General features: G+C 40.8%; 1 protein-coding gene across 6 annotated transcripts in view; it reads right to left on the reverse strand.

Moving 5' to 3' along the window:
• The window catches only part of cpne5b (copine Vb), a 186,611-nt gene that overhangs the window by 35,736 nt on the left and 127,561 nt on the right, over positions 1-23,314 (reverse strand). For all 6 annotated transcript variants that reach the window (XM_047346317.1, XM_047346316.1, XM_047346315.1 and 3 more), the window contains 2 exons: positions 10,148-10,251; positions 7,296-7,400 (listed from right to left, as the gene is read on the reverse strand). In XM_047346317.1, coding sequence (XP_047202273.1) covers positions 7,296-7,400; positions 10,148-10,251 — 209 coding nt within the window. The remainder of the gene's footprint in view (positions 1-7,295; positions 7,401-10,147; positions 10,252-23,314) is intronic.

The raw sequence follows: 23,314 nt of genomic DNA on the forward strand, positions 1-23,314 counted from the left end.
AGATGTAGAACTATAATTCAAGTCAATGGTGGTTCTACGAAGTACCCAGTCATATGTTGCCCTGTAAAGACTTTTCTAATCATCAAAGTCATGAGATGTTCTGAAATCATTTTTGAGGGGGTTTCATAATTTGATAACAGTTCATATAACTCGATTATAAACCTGGTTGTGGCAGCTGTAAGAAGAAGGCTGAGCTGCAGGGTGTATCATGGGAGGAAAAGGAAACTCACATATAGCTTTGCTCCAAAAGAAACTCAGAATCTGCAGCATATGTTTGCGTGCACTATTCAAAAAACACACTAACATTTCACACAAATGTTGCGGAAAGTGTTCCTGCAGAGATAAAAAGGAAAAACTTTCCTTGGCACTTTTACTTCATAGACACATTGATCCCACCTCTGCCTCCCTTCTCTCTTTTCCCATATTACCCAAGGACAACACCTTTCAGATCCAAAGTAACCACAATCAAGTGATACATGATAGAAGCTTTCCTGCAACTTAGGAACTAAAAGATGCCTGTTCGAAGCCCAGCTTCCTTCCAACCATCTGGCCCATGCTGTTTCACACTGAAGGTTTGGTCTTTTGAGGATGTGAGCTTAAGAAAATCTACTTGTCATCCGGGTATATACATGGCCCTTTTCCGCCAATGTGGAAAGGAAAACACACACAAAAAGAGACAGCAGTACGAAGGAAAAAAAGAATGGAATAAAACATTCCTCCTTTTATGAGCCTAAACGAAGGAACAAATCGAGAGCAGGTATTGCTGTTTTATGGCATTCTGATATTTTAATGAATGACCTAGATACTGCTGTCATGTTAACTCAAGCCATTTGTCAGATTTTTATTTTTTTTAAGATCTTTGTACATTATCTTCTGTGTAGAAGTACCCTGGAGCTTAGATCCTTGAGTGGCCCTTGCAGAAGAACATACACCTTAAAAGTTATCCACAAAATAAATTTTCCTCTAAAATTCTGAGAGATCTTTAATTAATTATAATTGAGGTTCGGTAAAAGGCACCAAATGATGGTTCATCTTCTTCTGTGGTTTCTTTTTCTTTTCAAGTTAACCCAAGATATAATAAGAAATGTTTTTTTGAGTCCGCAGTAAAAAACTGTACCACCTACACTAAAGTTAAGTAATTCTCCAGATAGTGTGGATAATGGACTTATAAAAAGATCCAGAACATACTCTTTCCTTTCACACAGTAGTTACTGACCAAACTATACAACACTGAATCTAACTTCCTTTGTTTCTCTTTCCACTCCCACATGTATCTCCATTAACTTGTCTGCAAGAGGGTCTGTGACATATTGGATTTCTTTATTTCCTCTGCAGCAAGGTAAATATTCTTGCCCTTGTTGCGTGCAATCTATTACTCCCCTCTCATTAGCTTCTTTCTTCCTCGGTCAAATCCTTTCTTGTCTTCTCTTGTTTAATACAACAAAAATACAGTAAGTGAAGCGATGAATTTTTTAGATATTGCTACTTGTTGGACCATCTGCCTGACGACCATGCTGGTTGTGTCCACTGTCTTCAAAAGAAGCTGAAGGTGTATTTGTGATTTATCCATAAATATAAGGGCTGCCATCTGATGTGATTTAAATGACATAAACTAGTATACTTGCAGAGATTCAGATCTTACATTTTCAGCCTTTTCATAGGCAAAGAAGCCTTTCTGGCAGAAAACAGATGTACAACTATGCATGTATTTTGGTATATTGTGTACCAACAAAACACCTAAATCAGACATATTTTATTAAAAGTGATAGTTGTATACCATTGGACATTTTTCAAAGCACTGACAACTTAATTTTTACTTTTTAATGAAGTCTAAGGTGTTTCTACACAAAAATATAAGCCTACATAAAATATATATAGTGCCTCACAAAAGTATTTTGAACTATTTTAGACTTTGTCACATTACAGACACAAAATTGTATGTATTTTGTTGGTATTTTATCTAATTGACCGACACAGATAAAAAAATAAATAAAAAAACTAACCTCTCCACAACTTTATCTCCAATCTGTCTGCTGTGTTCTTTGGTCTTCTTGATGTTGTTTTGTCTCTCTTGTTTCTTAAACAAACCTCTAAGGCCTACAGAACAACTGTATTTATACTGAGATTAACACACACAACCTAAAACCACAAATAACCAACTAAAGGGAGATAACAAAACCTAGCAGGAATAAATAACCAAATACTATTAACTGCCAGAGAAGAACTGAAACAGAAGGGACTAACACAGAGAACTATACTAGTATAATAAACTGGGAAGGGAGAAATATACATGAAGAACTAACCGAGAGAAAACTATACTAGAAGTTAAGGCAGGGGAGAACAACTAATTTTAAGGGAAACAAACAACTAAGTAAACAATAACAAAAGGGGATCTAAGAACAAGGGAGGACGAACCACTAGAACTAAAGGTGCAGAAGTACAGAGAACTAAACCAAACACCAAGATAACAGAAGGAAAAACTAAACATAGGAAAACTACTCAACATCAGGAACCAACACTTAACAGCAAAACAAAAACAAAGCCAAACTGGCAGATCCTGATAGGTGGCCTAAAAAGTAAACTCAATAACACCAATTTTGTTGGGAGGAATGGGCCAAAATCCCAGCAGGTTATTGTGAGAAGCTTGTTTAATGGTAATTCTAGCACATACAGTGGTGGCTTGTTAATGTCGTGGTGCGACATTTTGGTCTTTGCTTTTGGTTTTGTGTTTTTGTTTACCTTTTTAGCTAGATGTTTCTTATTTGTGTTTTGTATTCATGTTTGTTGTGGTTTTCTGCTTTGCTTGTCCTCTGCCCCCCAGTGTGCTCTCCTCGCTCCTAGTTCCTTTGGCGTCACTTTCCTGTTTTCTTAGAAGGGTTTCCTTATTATGATTATTATTATTTATCAGAGTTCTCTGGGACTCTCTTATTTATTAGTTTCTTTTTTGTTACTCCTCTCGTCATTTGTTTTCCCCTTTTAGTTATTACTTGGTTTAAGTTCCCTTTATTCTACTGTTCTTCTTAGCTTTGTTCCCCTAGTTCATTTTTGTTCTCCAGCCTCTCCTCTATAGGTTAGCTTTAGTTATTGTTTACTTTAATTCTAGTCCTCGTTTCCTCTGCTTCATTCTTAGTTTTATTCTATCAGTGTTGGTTTGACTTTGCTTACTTTTGTAGTCGGGGTTTCCTTATGGTTTCTGTTTTACTAAGTTCTTAGGTTCTTGTGTTCCCTCCAGTTTCTCAGTTTCCTTCAGTTCATGTTTATCCTTGATTCTTACGCTTTATTTTTATCTTGGTTTATAGTTTCATTTAGGTCTGCTTACTGTCTTGTCTTTAGTCCCTTTCCTCATGCTTTGGTTTTATTAGGTTCACCTGCTCCCTCTGCCTCCTTGTCTCACCTGTTCTTAGTTCCTTTGATTACCTGCCTTTGTTCTCCCTCTGTATATTAGTTGGTTTTGTTTCATTGCCCTTTGCTGGTTCCTCTCGTCTCTCACCTCGTTCACTACCCTCGTCCATGCCTTGAGTTCCGCATGTTCCTGCATTGACTCTGTAAGTTTGGATGTTTTGACTCTGGTTTACACCTGCAGTGTTTTTGTTACTTTTCATTTATGAATAAACCCAAGACTGCTTGAAATGCTGCTCCCGAGCTCTTGTCTGAGCTTTGGTCCAACCCCAAACCCGAATGTGACAGTTAATAGATAAAATGTGTCTGACTTTTGATTTTTCAGCATTCCCATTCAACTTTGGGTATATTCAGGGTCATTTTTTGTGTAGGCCAAAATACATAAGTTTCAATGATGAGGGGCGCTAGCGCAATCACTGTGTATGTGTGTTCTTAAACTTTTTGCTTCCACGTGATTTCACGCTGGTCTTTAAGTGGTTATTTAAAAGATTCTCCTCTGGCTCTATGCAACCATTGCGAATCAATGCTTTTTGTGTCATTCTTTATCTAAGCTGATTAATTCATGATACCTGTCAATCTAAGCCACACCCCTAGAAGATTAGAGGCGCAGATGCAAATGGAAGAGTCAGACAACAACAATGATGAAAAGACAGGAGACAATGGGACAGAGGAAAAAAATTGTGTCAATTATTTACAAAATAATTACTATTTAATGAGGCTTTCAATGTAGGTAAAAAGTGGATAAAGGAATTTGGACCAGGCCAATCAGACTTAAATCTCCAGCGGCAGACAAGTGACCATGGAGAGATTTATGTTCTAGTAGAGTTTATCGCTGTGTTTTAATCGCCAACCTCCAGTGCCCCCCCAATTTTTTTTTTATCTCCAGCCATCACTGACCACATACTAAGGAAATGCATGTAAAGTTCTCACATTGACGACTTAAAGCATTCCCCTTTCTCTCTCCCTCTTAATATTCTGGCATGTAGCACTCAGAAATAATTGTGGTAATCTTATCAGACTAAAAAAAGGAAAGGTTGGTTCTGATTTAATGTAAGAGAGTAAAAAAAAAAAGATTTCTCTTTCACATACTTATGTCTTTCATACTTGCTCGTGTAAAAGTGCATGTAGAAATCTCATTTCATCTGTACGTTTATATTATCCAAATGAATAAAAATATATCCAAACAAAAATATATCCAAGCACCAACAGGAAGTTTATTCACATCCACACAAATTTCAGAAGTTTTTTTTGCTGTTGAGTTGATGATACTTGAAGACTTTAAGGTTCATATGCTGTTTCAGTTGTCAGTTCAGTCATAACAAATCTCTTTTTATTCAATGCGTGGGCATGTGTGCATTTTAAGCATGTTTTCTTGGCACAAGAGCATTTCAGGAGGAGCCTTTCATGCTCTTGTGTATTTGGCTCTGACAAGGTAAAAAAAAAGCCTGGCAAGTTTCATCCATTTTAACGCATACTTCATATTTACTCATTGTGGCAACCCTACATATCAATAAAGCCAATGTCTGTCTGTTCAGGATTTATCTCAGCTTTTTTGTTCACACACCAGGTTCTCAGCAGTTTCTGTAATTCGAGTTTGACTGCATACAAGCAAGATGAGGCAGACACCTTTGAGAGAGGAGATAGTGAAACAGTAGAAAAAGAGTTAGAAAAATGGACTGAATATTCCTTGTGAAATATTTGCCCCATAAAGGCAATCTGTCTGCCACTCTATCCTTTAATCTATCCTCAGAGTTCTTTCAAGATTTATCTAGTTTTCCTCACACCACTGTCTTTTTAAATTAGAAATATGCAGATAAGCTTTGAGGAAAGTGAATTCTTATCATCTTTGACTAAACAAGTTTGCATTAATTATGTGCCTGCTGATAAAGAAGCAACCCGGTGTAACTGGTGTATCCAGCAATACACTAAAAACAAAACTATATTTAATATTTCTCTTCTGAATAGTAATTATTTTGAAAGTTTTTAATATAGTGCCTTGAAAATGTGTTCATACCCATTAAACTTTTCTATATTTTGTTACTTTACAAACTTATTTTTAATAAATTAAATCATTTTAAAAACAGACTTGAATTCAACCTTTAGCCAGGACAATCTAATATGCATCATATTCTGAAAGCACATTTGAGTGCAAACCGAGCTACTTTATTTTTACTGTTTGTAGTTTTTGTATTTTGCCCAAAGCCCAAGCCCATGCATATAAACTGAGACAAAACAAGAGACTTAATCAGTCTATTTTATTATCAATCAACTATTTTATTTGTCAGAAATTTCAAACACCTGCTAAGCTTCTGTACATCTTCCTCACCAATTTTCTTATGTTTTTCCATGATAAAACCTTATAATTGAACTTCTTTTACTTGGTCTATGACCTTTGTTGTTGGTATCACTGTGAATTATTTTATGATTATTCTATTCTATTTGTAGTTTAGACATACTGTTCATAAAAGCCAATCTTGGGACAAGTGCAGCAAATTAACTCAGACTATAGGCACCATGATGCACACATAAGACTGCTGCTATCTCAGTTTCTCCTTGTTATCTGTCCCAGTCATATAAACTCAGTAAATACATAAACTGCTGCATCTTCACTATTTTCAAAATTAAAATTAAACACATGATAAATAGGAGGCAGTGTTATATTTGCTACAATTTGTAACAACTTTCCATTAAAATTATCATCCCCTGCTGGGTTATCTTTACTTGCCAACAATAATTGTTCAACATAATTCACAGCAACTTTATGGAGGTCAAACCTACAATATTTTCCTTTCATTGTTTTATTCTTTATTATAGAACATGATTGCCACTCTTCCTTAAAGATTGAACATGTAATATTTGCCTCATTCTCCCACCCAGCTGTGGATCTCTGCAGCTCCTCCAGGCCTACCATGGGCTCCTCCACTGACTAATGTTCCCCTTGCCCAGGTTTTTTTGGAACACCATGCCTTGATTCTGAGACTGTTACAAACCCGCTACATGTATTTTATTTAATATTTCGGGTACATTTGGCTGCACTGGTTGCACTTTTATTTAGGGGCATCATTTACCTGCCACTTTAAAATAATGTGTTACTTTTTGTAAGTTTATCACATAAACACCAAATGAAGTACATTTTATAATAATAATAATAACAACAATAATAATAATAATAATAACAAATAGCATTATTATAAAATTTTAATTTATCTTAAATTATTATAGATGACTTTATAGATGATAATTAAAGTTTTTGTAAGAGACTGTGCTTCAAAGAAATCAGGATTTAACTGAAAATGAGCATTTAAAATGATAAACTGCCTACTTTTGTGTCACAAATTTCCATTACAATTTTTGACTTTCTAAAATAGAAAACATAAGTTAATCACGAGCTTTAATGTAAATAAATAGGGTCTGATTGAACTACAGAATAATAAGTATCTATAGAAACATAGATAGTTACATCTCAGGAAGCAACATCTGTGGTTTTAATATCTAATGTGTTAGTCATTTATTGTAAAGAAAGTAGTTTAGGATGTAGTAGAAGCTAAACAATTTAATGTTGTTTACCTCAGTCTTCCCTTCTAGCCATGGAAACAGAGAATATGTAAATTAACCAGCTTCTGAGTTTGTTGTAAGTGACTGTAGATATTCATGGCTTGTGATAATGACACAATTCACAGGTTTAATCTGTATTTATAACATAACTCAAATATTCTATAAATGCAACACTCTTAAATTTGCATGTGCTTTTGCCTTAGTGGCATCAATGACAGCAGACACCATTCATGGTAAATATGTTATTATGTATTACTAATCAGGTAAAAATGTAGAGGAAAGTGCAGTAGTGAATAAGGAAACAGCAGCAGATATAGAGTAGAGGGGAGGCTGTGTTGTACCTGTCATAGTCTCCATTGCAGAGTGCTCTTACTGGAATGGTAAAAGGCTGCCAGACTGGATTTAATGTGTTCTTCACCACCTCTGTTTTGTGGCAGATAGTAAACCTAGAGGCAGAAGAGAACGTACATAAAAAAAGAGATCTTCAGAGTGCCAGGTAGAAATTTGATTCTTTGTTGCCTACAAAACCTGGAGGGAATGAAAGGGAGATATACTAAATATGCAAAGAAGGAGGAGGAGTGTGTGACTCAAAAAACAGAAGAAACAGGAGGGAGATCAGTCATTCATATCTTGCAGTGACAGCAGAATTGCTTTAAATAGGGGTTTGTTTTCTTCTGGTCCCACATCTCAGACCCCAGAGACCAATTTAAAATTCTGCCCTGGCTTTTAAAACTTCTGTGTGGAAAACAAGTGTGACAATGACCTGCAAATTGATTTTTCAGATATGTGAAATGTTTTGCAGGGTAGATAACACCTAAATATCAATTTGAAAAGCAGCAACATGTATTGCGGTTTTGTTTTTGTCCTTTACAAAGCCCTGTATTAGGCTGCTTGTGCTCGACTGACTGCCTCAAGGCTTTTAATGCCCAGTGACTTCTTAAACCACACAACCCTGTGATTTGCACCCTTGCTCACAGGAGATACTTGCAGTAGGACTAAGGGATCAATTCCCACCCTGGTAAATTTGTGGGAGAATGGTCTCAAAAAAGCCTGGAGACACTTTTAGCCAGATAAAGCTGACGTTTGCTACAAATACGAAGCCCTATGATCAACTGGGGAGTACTCTGAGAGGAGTGCTCCTCCTGTGAGGAGATTGTAGAGTGTTATGCATCTCTTAGTAAATTGCCTCTGCAAATGAATGTTTTTTCCTCATTAATGTAAAACGCAGATGCAGGGTTTTTGTTATTCCCCTCTTTCCATACATTTTTACATTAATTGCCTCTTTTTCGTGTTTGCAGTCCTGGAGTCGTTTACAAGTTACATCACGGGCATTTTAGTTGTGGTGTGATAAGGATACAAAGGTCATTTTCAACCTCCTAAGATGTGCGTGCCTCAATAACCACTGCAATTTTCTAGTCAGATCGTGCAAGGATGCAATCCGCAGTTTTTTCTCATTAAATCTTTTCTACCCCACTTGCTTTCATAAAATGTACTATTGGAAATTTTGATTAGACATGAACTATTGTTTTAAAAGGATTGTGAGGCAATATTGATAGCTTTGGAACAAATTTGAGCTCTTTGCAAACATATTCATACCCCATGAACTTTCTTAACATTTTGAGATAGACCAACTCAAAGTCCTGCTAGTTGCATAACTATTTATTTCAGGGGCGCTGAAGCAGATACACATCTAAAAGTTGCAGGACACTGGCCCTCGATGACTGGAGTTTGACATCAGTGATTTAAATCATTCCATTGTAGCTCTTGCTTTATAGATGTGCTGTTGTCCTCCTAAGAGTTAAACATTCATCCTGGTCTCAAATATTTTGCGCTCTCAGGTTTGCTTTCTGGATTGCCCTGTATTTGGCTTTAGAATCAGAATCAGCTTTATTGGCCAAGATTGTGTGCATAAACAAGGAATCTGACGTTGGTTTCAAGAGCTCAGAGCATGCAGATGTTAGGAACAAATAAATAAACTTATGTAAATAAATAAACTTAGGATAAAATTAACTGTGTGTGCATGTACTGTATGTGTATATCAAGCCACTTTTTTAAATAAAGAAAAAAAAGAAATGCAGGTGGTGATAGTGCAAATATGCATGTTTTGTTTCACAGCAGAGTAGCAGATTACTCAGGCTATAAGGTGTTCATTGGGTTCATCAGAGAGACAGCCGAGAGGAAGAAACAGTCTCTGTGGTGGATGGTTTTTGCAAATAGAGCTCTGTAGCACCGCCCTGAAGATAAAAATCTAAACAGTTTGTGTCCTGGATGTGTGGGGTCTGCAGAGATGTTAACTGCCATTTTCCTGACCCAAGAGCTGTTAAAGTCCTGGATGGAGGGGAGACCAGCCATGATGATTCTCTCTGCAGACCTAATTGTTTGTTGCAGTTTGGACCTGTCCTGTTTTGTGGATGCACCAAACCACACGAGCACAGATGGACGACCAGTGTATCTTTTTCCTCGTGTTAGCTATGCCCTCTACATGTTTTAGCATGCAGATTTTTTCCAGCTTTTCTCAACATTGGCTTTTTTTCCAAATTTGTTAAATTGCTAGCTAATAGTTGTCCTGCCAACAGTTTCTCCTACGTGAGCTGTGGATCTCTGCAGCTTCTCCCTCTTGGTTGTCTTTCTGATTAATGTTCTCTTATATTCTCTAATATTCTTTCAATTTTCAAATGATTGATTAAACAGTGATTTGTGAAATGAACAACACTTGGGTTGGTTTTATGATCTAAATCTGCTATAATAGCGTTTCACTGTTTTTATTTAAAGCCATAAAGGTAAAAGCGGTGTGAATACATGTGAAGTATTATTTGAACCTTGTTTTGAAAACCATGTTTTAAACATGTCCTGAAGTTTTTGAAAAAAATCTCTGCACTAAAACAGGCAAACGTCTCAGTAAACCATGTGTAACAGTCAGTCAGGTTATCCTGGTATGTCAGGAACAAATGATACCACTATGTTCATAAGGAGCCCTTGAGCGTTAGTTAAGCTAAAGGGAGGCTAGTGGTAGATTCATTTGAAACACATCTGCTTTAAAATTTAAGTTTGACCTTAGGTTGGAGACTGTACCTCAAGATCTCTGTGGTATCTAATCTGATGGGTCTCAAATAAAGAGAGCCTGAGGATATCAGAACAAGACAATCTGATGTCAAACATTCTGACAAAGAGAGAACAAAAACCATGAACTTACGTTCCATCTTCGTTGCTTCTGTAGAAAACCATGAAAGGATCAGACTTGCCAAAAAAGTCCTTTTTGTCCAGTTTGTTGGCACAGAACTGCATTGTGGCACTGTCCTGCAAAAAAGTATATACTTTAGTGATGGCAAAGCTCTTTAAGGTGTTATTTGTACTGACGTATTTCCATCTTAGATTCTAAATACCAAAAGACTAAAGTGCATCAATAAACTGTCTTCAAGAATGGTACATTACCTGGAAAACCATTTTTATCTTTCCCACTCAGACGTCTTTGATGAAATGCACATAAATAACAGGTTTATTTTATAGTTTGCATTCTCATTATTTAAAATTCAAAACAGGTAATAGGAAAATGCATTTAAGAGTTTAAGATCTACGTTTCTGTACAAGCATTTGACATGTGACCCCTGGATTCCATTTTTAGAGAAAGAGAGTCTTCTCTATATAAGACTTATCTATAGCGAAGTAATGTTTCCTGTGCCTGTGTGCAATCAGGGTCTTTAGAATCCCACCTGGTGGTCAAAGCAGTTACACCACGTAGGTGTTTGATGGTTTATTTTGTATCTTTACAGTGGGAAAGGTTATTTATTTTTGTTAGTTATGACAAATCTAATTGAAACACAGGCTTGTCGTCTTTTATTTGTAACTGGCTACTTTTGGATTTGAAAAATTTATGAATGGATGGGAGTTTAAAAATGGTTAGACTGTCCAGAAGATCTTCTCAAAAAGATCAGCAATAGACTTTGAAATGCAAATAAAAACCAACAAACATAGCTGTAGATTTTAAACAAATCAAGTCAATACTTTTTTAGACAAAGTTCGTCAATTGTTGGTCTGCACATTGTGAAAGTCACCAGCTTGCTTGTAAGCCTTTCCTCTGAAGACTACAGGCTCTAAGCCAGAAAACCACTCTAACCTTATCTATAAACACAACCTAATGATCCAGCATTGTGTGTGTGTGTGTAAATGGACTGAATTTATATAGCGCCTTTTCAGTCATACAGACCGCTCAAAGCGCTTTACACTAGAGCCACATTCACCCAATCGCACTCACTAACGCTCACACATTCATACATCGATATGCAGATCAGTAGGCAACTTGAGGTTAAGTGCCTTGCCCAGGGGCACATTGGCATACAGCAGGAGGAAGCTGGAATCGAACCCACAACCTTCCGATTGCAAGACAACTACTCTTCCTACTGAGCCACAGTCGCCTGTGTGTGTGTCCTGATGGCATTTTAAATTTCAAATTGGGCACCTGCGTCCATCGACAACGGTCTTGCCAACATCAGTCTAATTCTATCATGAGTAATAGTCATCATGCTAACTCTTTCTGATACCTGTCATGACTACTAGGAAGGCATCGCATGCTTCCAGTGGATCTCAGAGAAATAAACACAAAGCAGAGGCTGTGGTTCCTTTTAGCGCTTCTGAATTTTTCTTCTTGCTCCTTAGCTTTTAGTTGCCTACACTAAATGTTCGCAGTTCCATTTCAGAAATGATTTATGTTCAAGATGAAAAATGCAAGTACTTGTTATTAAGAGCCTTCTGAAAGAAGAAATTATATTATCAGCTTGCATTATTTTAATAATGATCAGATTTTAAAAATATGACAAACTGGTGTTTTTTCATTTGTTACAAATGATTTAGAGTCAAATGTATCAACGGCATGGCTTAGCATTTTTCCTTTATTGTTCTGTTTAGTCTGTTCAGAAGCTGCCTTCAACATGCTGATATGCCAAAGGAAATATGGTTACAAATAACAGTACAGTCTTTAATTGAATGACTCATTTTATAATTGCTTGGCAACAATGACTTAGTTGATAAAATAATTATAAACATCACCACATCTTAAAAAATAAAACCACTGTAAATGAACAAAAAACATGACGTGTCATAGTAAATCTTGAGCCTAGAGGAAATAGTGGGAGATTATTTAGAATTTTACTGTGTTTATAGATGATTAGTGATGCAGAGAAAGACAGCTTTCTAATTTTATTTGACAAAGAATTATGTTATTGTTAAGTTACATTTTTACTTTGTCCTAAAAGTTTAAAAATATTTTGTTGCTACGTATGGTTTTGAAAGAAAAATCAGAACTGAATAAAACTAGAAAAAACAGGTCAGACCTTTACAAAATCAGCAAATAGGAATCTTTCACAAAATCTCTACAAACCAGCGTTTATTCCTTAGCAGCACATATGCTCTTGTTAACTGAAGAACCTGATTTTGAATTTTTATCCAAAAGATTTTTTTTTAGGAAATACTGCATTTTGTGGACTCCAAGTATAAATCACTTAGTGGATGCTGAATCTCATTGCACTTGTTTGCCTCAACCCCTCCCTGTTTGTTTGGCTCACCCTGTGTGATGGCGTCTGACTTATCTCTGGCTTTTAAGCAGCAGCCACTAATCTTTGAAACACACTAGCCTTATTACCCCACATTCAGATGTTATGACACTATGAATTTCTGTTTATAGCTTTAAAGCGTTTCCACAGGGCTTTGTGTCATGAGGCAAATCAGCAGGGCAATGTCCAACTGAGTGTGAGTTTTCTACAGACACATATTGTAGCTTGATTATTATTTTAGAGCCTGAATGTATTTTGCTACCGTGTCTGCTGTGTGTCTTTATCTGACACAAGCAGACACCGAACAGCGCACACTCCTGAACACATCACATCCACTCAGCTCCAGCAGAAAGAAGGGACCTATATCTGCATTCATGCCCTCACCCCGAGGACACGTGCACTCTACATGACTGGCTTTTGACACAGCCCGCCTACGCATACTTCACTCTGGCTTGCAGTCTAATTTTAAAAACATTCTTCTTTAATCCATTGGGAGGCTGCGGGCTGCCTTATTGCGCAGTGATGGATGTAAAAGCAGATTAATAATTTTTTCACATATATGCGTGAAAGTATTGAAAGTATTTGCTGTAATAACTGTTCGGATTTAATAAAAACAAAACATGCACTGCATAAAATAAAAGCTCATTAAACAGAAGCATTGGGTTGGTGAACCTTAGAGAACATGGCTAGAATAATCACAACATTGCTCACCAAGAGCTAAAATCAATGTGTCCTATGCCAAAGACATTGAAACAAAGAAAAAAAAAAACAGGTAATGTTCATGGCGACTGTATATATATGATTTCTTTCTCTAAGCCCAAAGTGTCTTGGCTGGTGTTTAAAGTCATTTAAAATCTTTTTATTATATCATATAAATGCCTACATTTCTAAGCCTTACAAGTTTTTTTTCTTTTCAAACTTCGACCAGCTGTTTTAAGTCCTCATAAAAAATGGAGGCTAGATTAATTTGCTACCTTTCAACTAATATCTGTCATGATTTAGGGTTATAATATCAACCATGAAATGTTAACTATTAACGTTAACTAATGTAAATTTAATTCATCTGGACAGGTTAAGTCTTAAAAATTTGTATTTGGAAACATGTTTTTCCATTCAACGTAATAGAAATTAAAATAGTCAGTTCTAACCCCCACCCACACCATCACTAAAACACACACACCACTCAATATCTCATTGATTTTCAGCTTAATAGAACCATTAATCCTATACAAAGACATTGCTAGAAATGGTCAGTCAGTTATTTTCTACTGCTTATTCCATAGTGGGTCACGGGGAAGCTGGTGCCTATCTCCAGCAGTCTATGGGCGAGAGGCAGGGTACGCCCTGGACAGGTCGCCAGTCCATCGCAGGGCAACACACAAACAACCATGCACACACTCATTCATACACCTAAGGGCAATTTAGAGAGACCAATTAACCTAACAGGCATGTCTTTGCACTGTGGGAGTACCCGGAGTACCCAGTGAGAACCCACACATGCACGGGGAGAACATGCAAACTCCATGCAGAAAGAATCGAACCCAGGACCTTCTTGCTGCAAGGCAACAGTGCTACCAACTGTGCCACCATGCAGCCTGCTAGAAATTGTTTAGAAAAATTATGACCAAATTAATAAGAACAACAAACACATTCTCTGGGAAACCCACCTGTATAAATGGTGGAGTTGAGGTGGTTGAGAGGTGTTGCTTTTCATTTGTTTTGAATTTTTTTTCCTGGTTTTGTTTTTTTAAGTTTTGGAAAAAATTAGGTGAGGGACCCCTTATGATGATTACCATAGATGAAAACAGTGTTCCCTCGCTGGACACGGGTCACCTGGGCCCCACTCTGGAGCCAGGCCTGGAGGTGGGGCACGCTGGCAAGCGCCTGGTGGCCCGGCTTTCACCCATGGAGCCCAGCCCGGTGAGGAAACGTGGGTCCCCCTTCCGATGGGCTCACCACCCGTGGGAGGGGCCAAAGGGGTCGGTTGCAATGTGGTATGGGTGGCGGCCGAAGGCGGAGACTTTGGCGGTCTGCTCCTCGGCTGCAGAAGTTGGCTCTTGGGATGTGGAATGTCACCTTTCTGGTGGGGAAGGAGCCTGAGTTGGTGTGCGAGGTAGAGAGGTTCCGGGTAGAAATAGTCGGGCTCACCTCGATGCATGGCTCTGGCTCTGGAACCAGCCTCCTTGAGAGGGGTAGGACACTCTTCCACTCTGGAGTTGACCTTGGTGAGAGGTGCCGAGGTGGGGTGGGCATACTTGTTGCCCCCCATCTTGGTGCCTGTACGTTGGGGTTCACCCTGGTGAACGAGAGGGTAGCCTCCCTATGCCTACGGTCGGGGGGTCGGGTTTTGACTGTTGTTTGTACTTATGCACCAAATGGCAGTTCAGACTACCCACCCTTTTTGGAGTCCTTGGAGGGGGTGTTGGAGATTGCCCCTCTGGGGGACTCCTTTGTTCTGCTGGGGGACTTCAACGCTCACGTTGGCATTGACAGTGAGACCTGGAGGGGTGTGGTTGGGAGGAATGGCCCTACCGTTCTAAACCCGAGTGGTGTTTTGTTATTGGACTTCTGTGCTCGTCATGGATTGTCCATAACTAACACCATGTTCAGGCATAAGGGTGTCCATATGTGCTCTAGGCACCAGGACACCCTAGGCCGCTGTTCGATGATCGACCTTGTTGTCGTGTCATCTGATCTGCAGCCGCATGTCTTGGACACTTGGATGAAGAGGGGAGTGGAGCTTTCTACTGACCATTACCTGTTGGTGAGCTGGCTCCAATGGTGGGGGAGGATGCCAGTCAGACTCCCACCTCCGGGAGAGCTTCAAACATGTTCCGGGGGAGGTTAGGGACACTGAGTCCGAGTGGGCCATGTTCCACACCTCCATTGCCGAGGCGACTTACCGGAACTGTGGTCGCAAGGTTGTTGGTGCCTGTCACGGCGGCAATCCTCATACCCGCTGGTGGACACCTCCGCAGAGGGATGATGTCAGGCTGAAGAGTCCTATCGGGTCTTTTTGGCTTGTGGGACTCTGGAAGCAGCTGATGGGTACCGGGAGTCCAAGCGGCATGCAGCTTGGGTGGTTGCTGAGGCAAAAACCCCGGCCATGGGAGGAGTTCTGAGTGGCAATGGAAAACGAATTCCGTACGGCTTTGGGGCGATTCTGGTCCACCATCCGGCGTCTCAGGGGGGGAAGAGGTACACCGCCAACACTGTTTACAGTGTGGAGGGTGTGCTGCTGACCTCAACTTTGGATGTTATGGGTCAGTGGGTAGAGTACTTCGAAGACCTCCTCAATCCCACCGGCACGTCTTCCACTGAGAAAGCGGAGCCTGGGGACCTTGGGGCGGGCTCTCCAATCTCTGTTGCTGAGGTCACCAAGGTGATTAAAAAGCTCATCGGTGGTAAGGCCCCAGGGGTGTATGAGATTCACCCGGAGTTCCTTAATGCTCTGGATGTTGTAGGGTTGTGTTGGTTAACACAACTCTGCAGCATTGCGTGGACATCGGGGGGAGTTCCACTGGATTGGCAGACCGGGGTGGTGGTCCCCCTATTCAAAAAGGGGGACCATTGAGTGTGTTCCAACTATAGGGGAGTAACACTCTGAAGCCTCCCTGGTAAGGTCTATTCAGGGGTTTTGGAGAGGAGGGCCCGTCAGATAGTTGAACCTCGGATTCAAGAAGAGCAGTGTTGTTTTCGTCCTGGCCGTGGAACACTGGACCAGCTCTACACCCTCAGCAGGGTCCTGGAGGGTGCATGGGAGTTCACCCAACCAGTCTACATGTGCTTTGTGGACTTAGAGAAAGCATTCAACCGTGTCCCTCGGGGAATCCTGTGAGGGGTACTCCGGGAGTATGGGGTACCAGGCCCTTTGATACAGGCTGTTAGGTCCCTGTACGACCGGTGTCAGAGCTTGGTCCACATTGCCGGCAGTAAGTCGGACTCGTTCCCAGTGAGGGTTGGACTCCGCCAGGGCTGCCCTTTGTCACCGATTCTGTTCATAACTTTTATGGACAGAATTTCTAGGGGCAGCCAAGATGTTGAGAGGATCCGTTTTGGTGGCCGGAGGATTGCGTCTCTGCCTTTTGCGGAGGGTGTGGTCCTATTGGCTTAATCAGCTCGTGATCTACAGCTCTCACTGGAGCAGTTTGCAGCCAAGTGTGAAGCGGTCGGGATGAGAATCAGTGCCTCCAAGTCCGAGGCCAGGGTGTAGAGTGCCTTCTCCAGGTCGGTGGGGAGGTCCTGCATCAAGTGGAGGAGTTAAAGTATCTTGGGGACTGGTTCATGAATGAGAGAAAAATGGAGCAGGTGATCGATAGACAGATTGGTGCTGCGTCAACAGTTATGCAGGCACTGTACCGGTCTGTCGTGGTGAAGAGAGAGCTGAGCCAAAAAGCGAAGCTCTACGTTCCTACCCTCTTCTATGGTCATGAGCTTTGGGTCATGACCGAAAGAACGAGATCACGGATACAAAGGACACAGAGTAGAGCCACTGCTTCTCCACGTCAAGAGGAGCCAGTTGAGGTGGCTCGGGCATCTGGTTAGAATGCCTCCTGGACACCTCCCTGGTGAGGTGTTCCGAACACGTTCCACCGGAAGGAGGCCCAGAGGAAGACCCAGAACACGCTGGAGGGACTATGTTTCTCGGCTGGCCTGGGAACGCCTTGGAATTCCCCTGGACGAGCTGGCCCAAGTGGCTGGGGAGAGGGAAGTCTGGGTCTCTCTGCTTAGGCCGCTGCCTCCGCAACCTGACCCTGGATAAGCGGAAGACACTGGATGGATGGATGGATGGATGGAATAATTTCTTTTTCTATTTTTTTTTTTGGAAAAACGAACATCTTCCTTTATGAATTAAGGAAATGCCAAATTGGGTGTTCTACATAATAGATTTTTTGCATCTGTGTCCAAAACTCAAAACAGCAATCACAACTTTTGGCATTGCTGCCTAGAGGAGCAGGCACACACTGCATCACTTTTCTGGGCTTGCAATTAAAAATAAATCACTTTATTGTCATTTGTTTCTTCCTGAGCTTAAAAATGTTTGGAAAATTAACATTGTAATTGTAATTGTTATGCTGTGTTAGTGAGCTTTGTATGTTGTGTGACTGAGCTTCGTTTGGAACACAGAGGTATTGTATATTTTTTTATATTACGGCAGCTTTTTTGATGGCTTTGGAAATGAGCACCTCTACTATTGGATGCATTGCATGGCAGGCACAGGAGAAGCAGGAAAACAACACATGACAAAGAGCACACATGTACAGGGGTTGGACAATGAAAGTGAAACACCTGTCATTTTAGTGTGGGAGGTTTCATGGCTAAATTGGACCAGCCTGGTAGCCAGTCTTCATTGATTGCACATTGCACCAGTAAGAGCAGAGTGTGAAGGTTCAATTAGCAGGGTAAGAGCACAGTTTTGCTCAAATTATTGAAATGCACACAACATTATGGGTGACATACCAGAGTTCAAAAGAGGACAAATTGTTGGTGCACGTCTTGCTGGCGCATCTGTGACCAAGACAGCAAGTCTTTGTGATGTATCAAGAGCCACGGTATCTAGGGTAATGTCAGCATACCACCAAGAAGGACGAACCACATCCAACAGGATTAAATGTAGAGGCAAGAGGAAGCTGTCTGAAAGGGATGTTCGGGTGCTAACCCGGATTGTATCCAAAAAACATAAAACCACGGCTGCCCAAATCATGGCAGAATTAAATGTGCACCTCAACTCTCCTGTTTCCACCAGAACTGTCCGTCGGGAGCTCCACAGTGTCAATATACACGGCCGGGCTGCTATAGCCAAACCAGTGGTCACTCATGCCAATGCCAAACATCGGTTTCAATGGTGCCAGGGGCGCAAATCTTGGGCTGTGGACAATGTGAAACATGTATTGTTCTCTGATGACTCCACCTTTACTGTTTTCCCAACATCCGAGAGAGTTACGGTGTGGAGAAGCCCCAAAGAAGCATACCACCCAGACTGTTGCATGCCCACAATGAAGCATGTTGGTGGATCAGTGATGGTTTGGGCTGCCATATCATGGCATTCCCTTGACCCAATACTTGTGCTAGATGGGCACGTCACTGCCAAGGACTACCGAACCATTCTTGAGGACCATGTGCATCCAATGGTTCAAACATTGTATCCTGAAGGCGGTGCCGTGTATCAAGATGACAATGCACCAATACACACAGCAAGACTGGTGAAAGATTGGTTTGATGAACATGAAAGTGAAGTTGAACATCTCCCATGGCCTGCACAGTCACCAGATCTAAATATTATAGAGCCACTTTGGGGTGTTTTGGAGGAGCGAGTCAGGAAACGTTTTCCTCCACCAGTATTACGTAGTGACCTGGCCATTATCCTGCAAGAAGAATGGCTTAAAATCCCTCTGACCACTGTGCAGGACTTGTATATGTCATTCCCAAGACGAATTGACGCTGTATTGGCCTCAAAAGGAGGCCCTACACCATACTAATAAATTATTGTGGTCTAAAACCAGGTGTTTCAGTTTCATTGTCCAACCCTTGTAGAGTCAACACAACGCATGTAAAGTTGCGTGACAAAACCAGGGTCTTGAGAGGCGGGCAGTGGTGTGTATCGCAAGCTTGAAAATGACACCCTATACATTTATATTCAGAAGAAAATTTTGTAGGAGGAGCTCCATCATACACCATTTGCCTTGAGGTGCATTTGTATTTAGTGTAAGGGCTGTTAGTTAAGTGATGGACTGAAGTGTAGATGGCCAGGCAAGGCACAAGGAGAGGTAAGCATACAACACAAGTAGACAAACGTAGGAATGGAGAATGAGGCAGAATAACAGAATAACCAAAAGAGTAGGCTTATATAATGAGGCAGGGATGGAAAATGACAAATGAACCAGAAAAGCTAACCAGAGGAAATGTGGAGCAGCTGAGTCAGGGAAAAGGCAGAAAAGCTGGCGGAGGGAGACTAATTTACGCTGAACAGAAACAGCTGAACAGAAACACAAAGGAACTATCAGACCAAGGGGAAAATCTAACAGAAATAATTCCAAATAAGTGTCAGGAAATGGGAATGTTGGCTCTGTGCTCTGTGTTCTGTTTGGTTCCAGTTCTGCAGATTCTCCACCTGAGGGCTTCCTGTAGGCAGCTGCTGGGCTGGGTGTGCCACCTCCTGCTGCACCTCCTCACAGGTGCAACTCAAGTCCAATCAGCCTAATTCTACTGGCAGCATAAAAGGAGCAGGAAGCTTTTCACACTTGCCTGAGTGTTAACCGTCACCGGTATCACCGATGTTCCAGTGCCTACATGCATGTTCTCCTTTGAACTTACCTCCGCCATTACAAGAACCTCCGTTGTTACCTGGATCACATTCCCACGACTGGCTCCCATCCCGCTGACCGAACTATCCATCTTTGACTTCGTCTGCTGCACTACCTGTTCACCCAGCACCACTGCAGTTTTCAGTACCCTCTGGATTTCACCAACGCTGTGGAACAACAGGCCAGTAATCCATTCACTGGACTCTCTGCCATTTACAACCCCATCGACCACTCACCTACCCCCTGGCGGACCATCACACATCATCCAGTAGCTCCTTTCTTCTCCCCTTCTCCGTTCTCTGGATTCCCCTACTCAGCAGTGTCTCTCTTTCAGAGCTCCCGGTTCCCCACGTCGCTGTTTCCTCCCGGAACAGATTCTCTGTTGCAAATTTACCCATTGTATTCAATAAATATCATTTATCTGATTCTGATTTTCCTGAGAGTTTTCCTGCATGTGGGTCAGAAGTCTTAATAAAACCATGACAATTAAGAACAGAACACAAGAATAAGCTATGAAACCAAACACAAAGGAATGAAGTAAAATGGCTACACCTTAGACAACATGAACAACAGGGAAATAAAACAAACTGTGACACAGAATAAATCCAAAAACTCAAACACCTAACGATCAGAACATTTAGAGGCTCTGTGGTATATAATATATAAACATCTGTGTTTAAAGTTGTTATGTAGGAATGCATTACCTCACTCTTTGGACCCAACTGGACCAAGACAGATAAAACTGCCTTATAGTAGATGTAAATTAATGTAATACAAACCTCATTAACAATGTTCTAACCGGATTTTACTGGCTTGCTCACTGGGAATTAATTGGACTTACAGTGACTTTCCGAACAAGCTGGTCACATAATTTGGTTGTTTAACTGTGAAAGTTTGACTGTTTTGCTGCTCTGCATCAGGACTCACGAGACAATCTCCACAGAGCTGATGGGGACATAAAAGCATTTATGGTGATGGAATGTGTTCAGGGTATTAAATATGCATCTGCTTCAGGCTCATTAATGTTCTGCAGCACGTACACACACCCTCGCAAATCTCTGTGATCAACTGCCATTTGCTAATATGGAGAGAATCAGAGTATCAATATTTAAAGAGGGGGGCAGGCAAGGTAGAGGCACATTTTACCCCCTGGGGACAATTGAAAGATTGTTTGTGACAAGAGAAAAGATCTGTGCGAGTTCCAGAATGGGTGTCACCGTATGGAGGTATAGCTAAACTGATTAAGAAAGAGATATAGGGAGAAGACATAATTAGTGTGGGTCTATGACTCTAGGGATTAAACAGAAAGAAGATAAATGGCAAATAAAATTCGGACAGAAAAAATAATGAATCAGTTAAAAGCTAAATTGATAAAGCAGGGCAGAGGTTACGGTGGAGAGAAAATAATGAAGGTAGACTTAACGGGATAGACAGTGATGATTGATATCCTGCTGATTGTATAGTTTTTCTTCATGCTGTGAACGCCTGAGTGCTCAACCAGGACGATGAGAACAAACATCTACAATCTCAGCTGGCTCTGAAATACTTGTGTGGATTGAACTTGTGAGATTTCTTCATTTCGGTGTTTTGTTTTTAGTATTATTTTACTAATGTTTACTTGGGTTTAATGTGACAAGAAATCATTATGTGATTTATTTGCAAAACAAGACTGTATATTAGTGAAACTAAGCAACTGCTGCCAATGCCTTTGTAGCTTCATTTCCCTAATCGTTGCACGATGAGGCTCGAAACTTTATATATAGAGCCGCAGGCTTATCACCTCCATGTACAGGTCCTTCTCAAAATATTAGCATATTGTGATAAAGTTAATTATTTTCCATAATGTCATGATGAAAATTTAACATTCATATATTTTAGATTCATTGCACACTAACTGAAATATTTCAGGTCTTTTATTGTCTTAATACGGATGATTTTGGCATACAGCTCATGAAAACCCAAAATTCCTATCTCACAAAATTAGCATATTTAATCCGACCAATAAAATAAAAGTGTTTTTAATACAAAAAAACGTCAACCTTCAAATAATCATGTACAGTTATGCACTCAATACTTGGTCGGGAATCCTTTTGCAGAAATGACTGCTTCATTGCGGCGTGGCATGGAGGCAATCAGCCTGTGGCACTGCTGAGGTCTTATGGAGGCCCAGGATGCTTCGATAGCGGCCTTTAGCTCATCCAGAGTGTTGGGTCTTGAGTCTCTCAACGTTCTCTTCACAATATCCCACAGATTCTCTATGGGGTTCAGGTCAGGAGAGTTGGCAGGCCAATTGAGCACAGTGATACCATGGTCAGTAAACCATTCACCAGTGGTTTTGGCACTGTGAGCAGGTGCCAGGTCGTGCTGAAAAATAAAATCTTAATCTCCATAAAGCTTTTCAGCAGATGGAAGCATGAAGTGCTCCAAAATCTCCTGATAGCTAGCTGCATTGACCCTGCCCTTGATAAAACACAGTGGACCAACACCAGCAGCTGACACGGCACCCCAGACCATCACTGACTGTGGGTACTTGACACTGGACTTCTGGCATTTTGGCATTTCCTTCTCCCCAGTCTTCCTCCAGACTCTGGCACCTTGATTTCCGAATGACATGCAGAATTTGCTTTCATCCGGAAAAAGTACTTTGGACCACTGAGCAACAGTCCAGTGGTGCCTCTCTGTAGCCCAGGTCAGGCGCTTCTGCCGCTGTTTCTGGTTCAAAAGTGGCTTGACCTGGGGAATGCGGCACCTGTAGCCCATTTCCTGCACACGCCTGTGCACGGTGGCTCTGGATGTTTCTACTCCAGACTCAGTCCACTGCTTCCGCAGGTCCCCCAAGGTCTGGAATCGGCCCTTCTCCACAATCTTCCTCAGGGTTCGGTCACCTCTTCTCGTTGTGCAGCATTTTCTGCCACACTTTTTCATTCCCACAGACTTCCCACTGAGGTGCCTTGATACAGCACTCTGGGAACAGCCTATTCGTTCAGAAATTTCTTTCTGTGTCTTACCCTCTTGCTTGAGGGTGTCAATAGTGGCCTTCTGGACAGCAGTCAGGTCGGCAGTCTTACCCATGATTGGGGTTTTGAGTGATGAACCAGGCTGGGAGTTTTAAAGGCCTCAGGAATATTTTGCAGGTGTTTAGAGTTAACTCGTTGATTCAGATGATTAGGTTCATAGCTCGTTTAGAGACCCTTTTAATGATATGCTAATTTTGTGAGATAGGAATTTTGGGTTTTCATGAGCTGTATGCCAAAATCATCCGTATTAAGACAATAAAAGACCTGAAATATTTCAGTTAGTGTGCAATGAATCTAAAATATATGAATGTTAAATTTTCATCATGACATTATGGAAAATAATTAACTTTATCACAATATGCTAATATTTTGAGAAGGACCTGTATATATAAAGTTTCAAGCCTCATCGTGCAACGATTAGGGAAATGAAGCTACAAAGGCTGAGTGAATAAAAATCATGCTTTGAGTGGTCGTTAAGACTAGAATAGTTCAG

The sequence above is a fragment of the Girardinichthys multiradiatus genome, chromosome 20 (assembly GCF_021462225.1).
Source record: "Girardinichthys multiradiatus isolate DD_20200921_A chromosome 20, DD_fGirMul_XY1, whole genome shotgun sequence".
Taxonomy (NCBI): Eukaryota; Metazoa; Chordata; class Actinopteri; order Cyprinodontiformes; family Goodeidae; genus Girardinichthys; species Girardinichthys multiradiatus.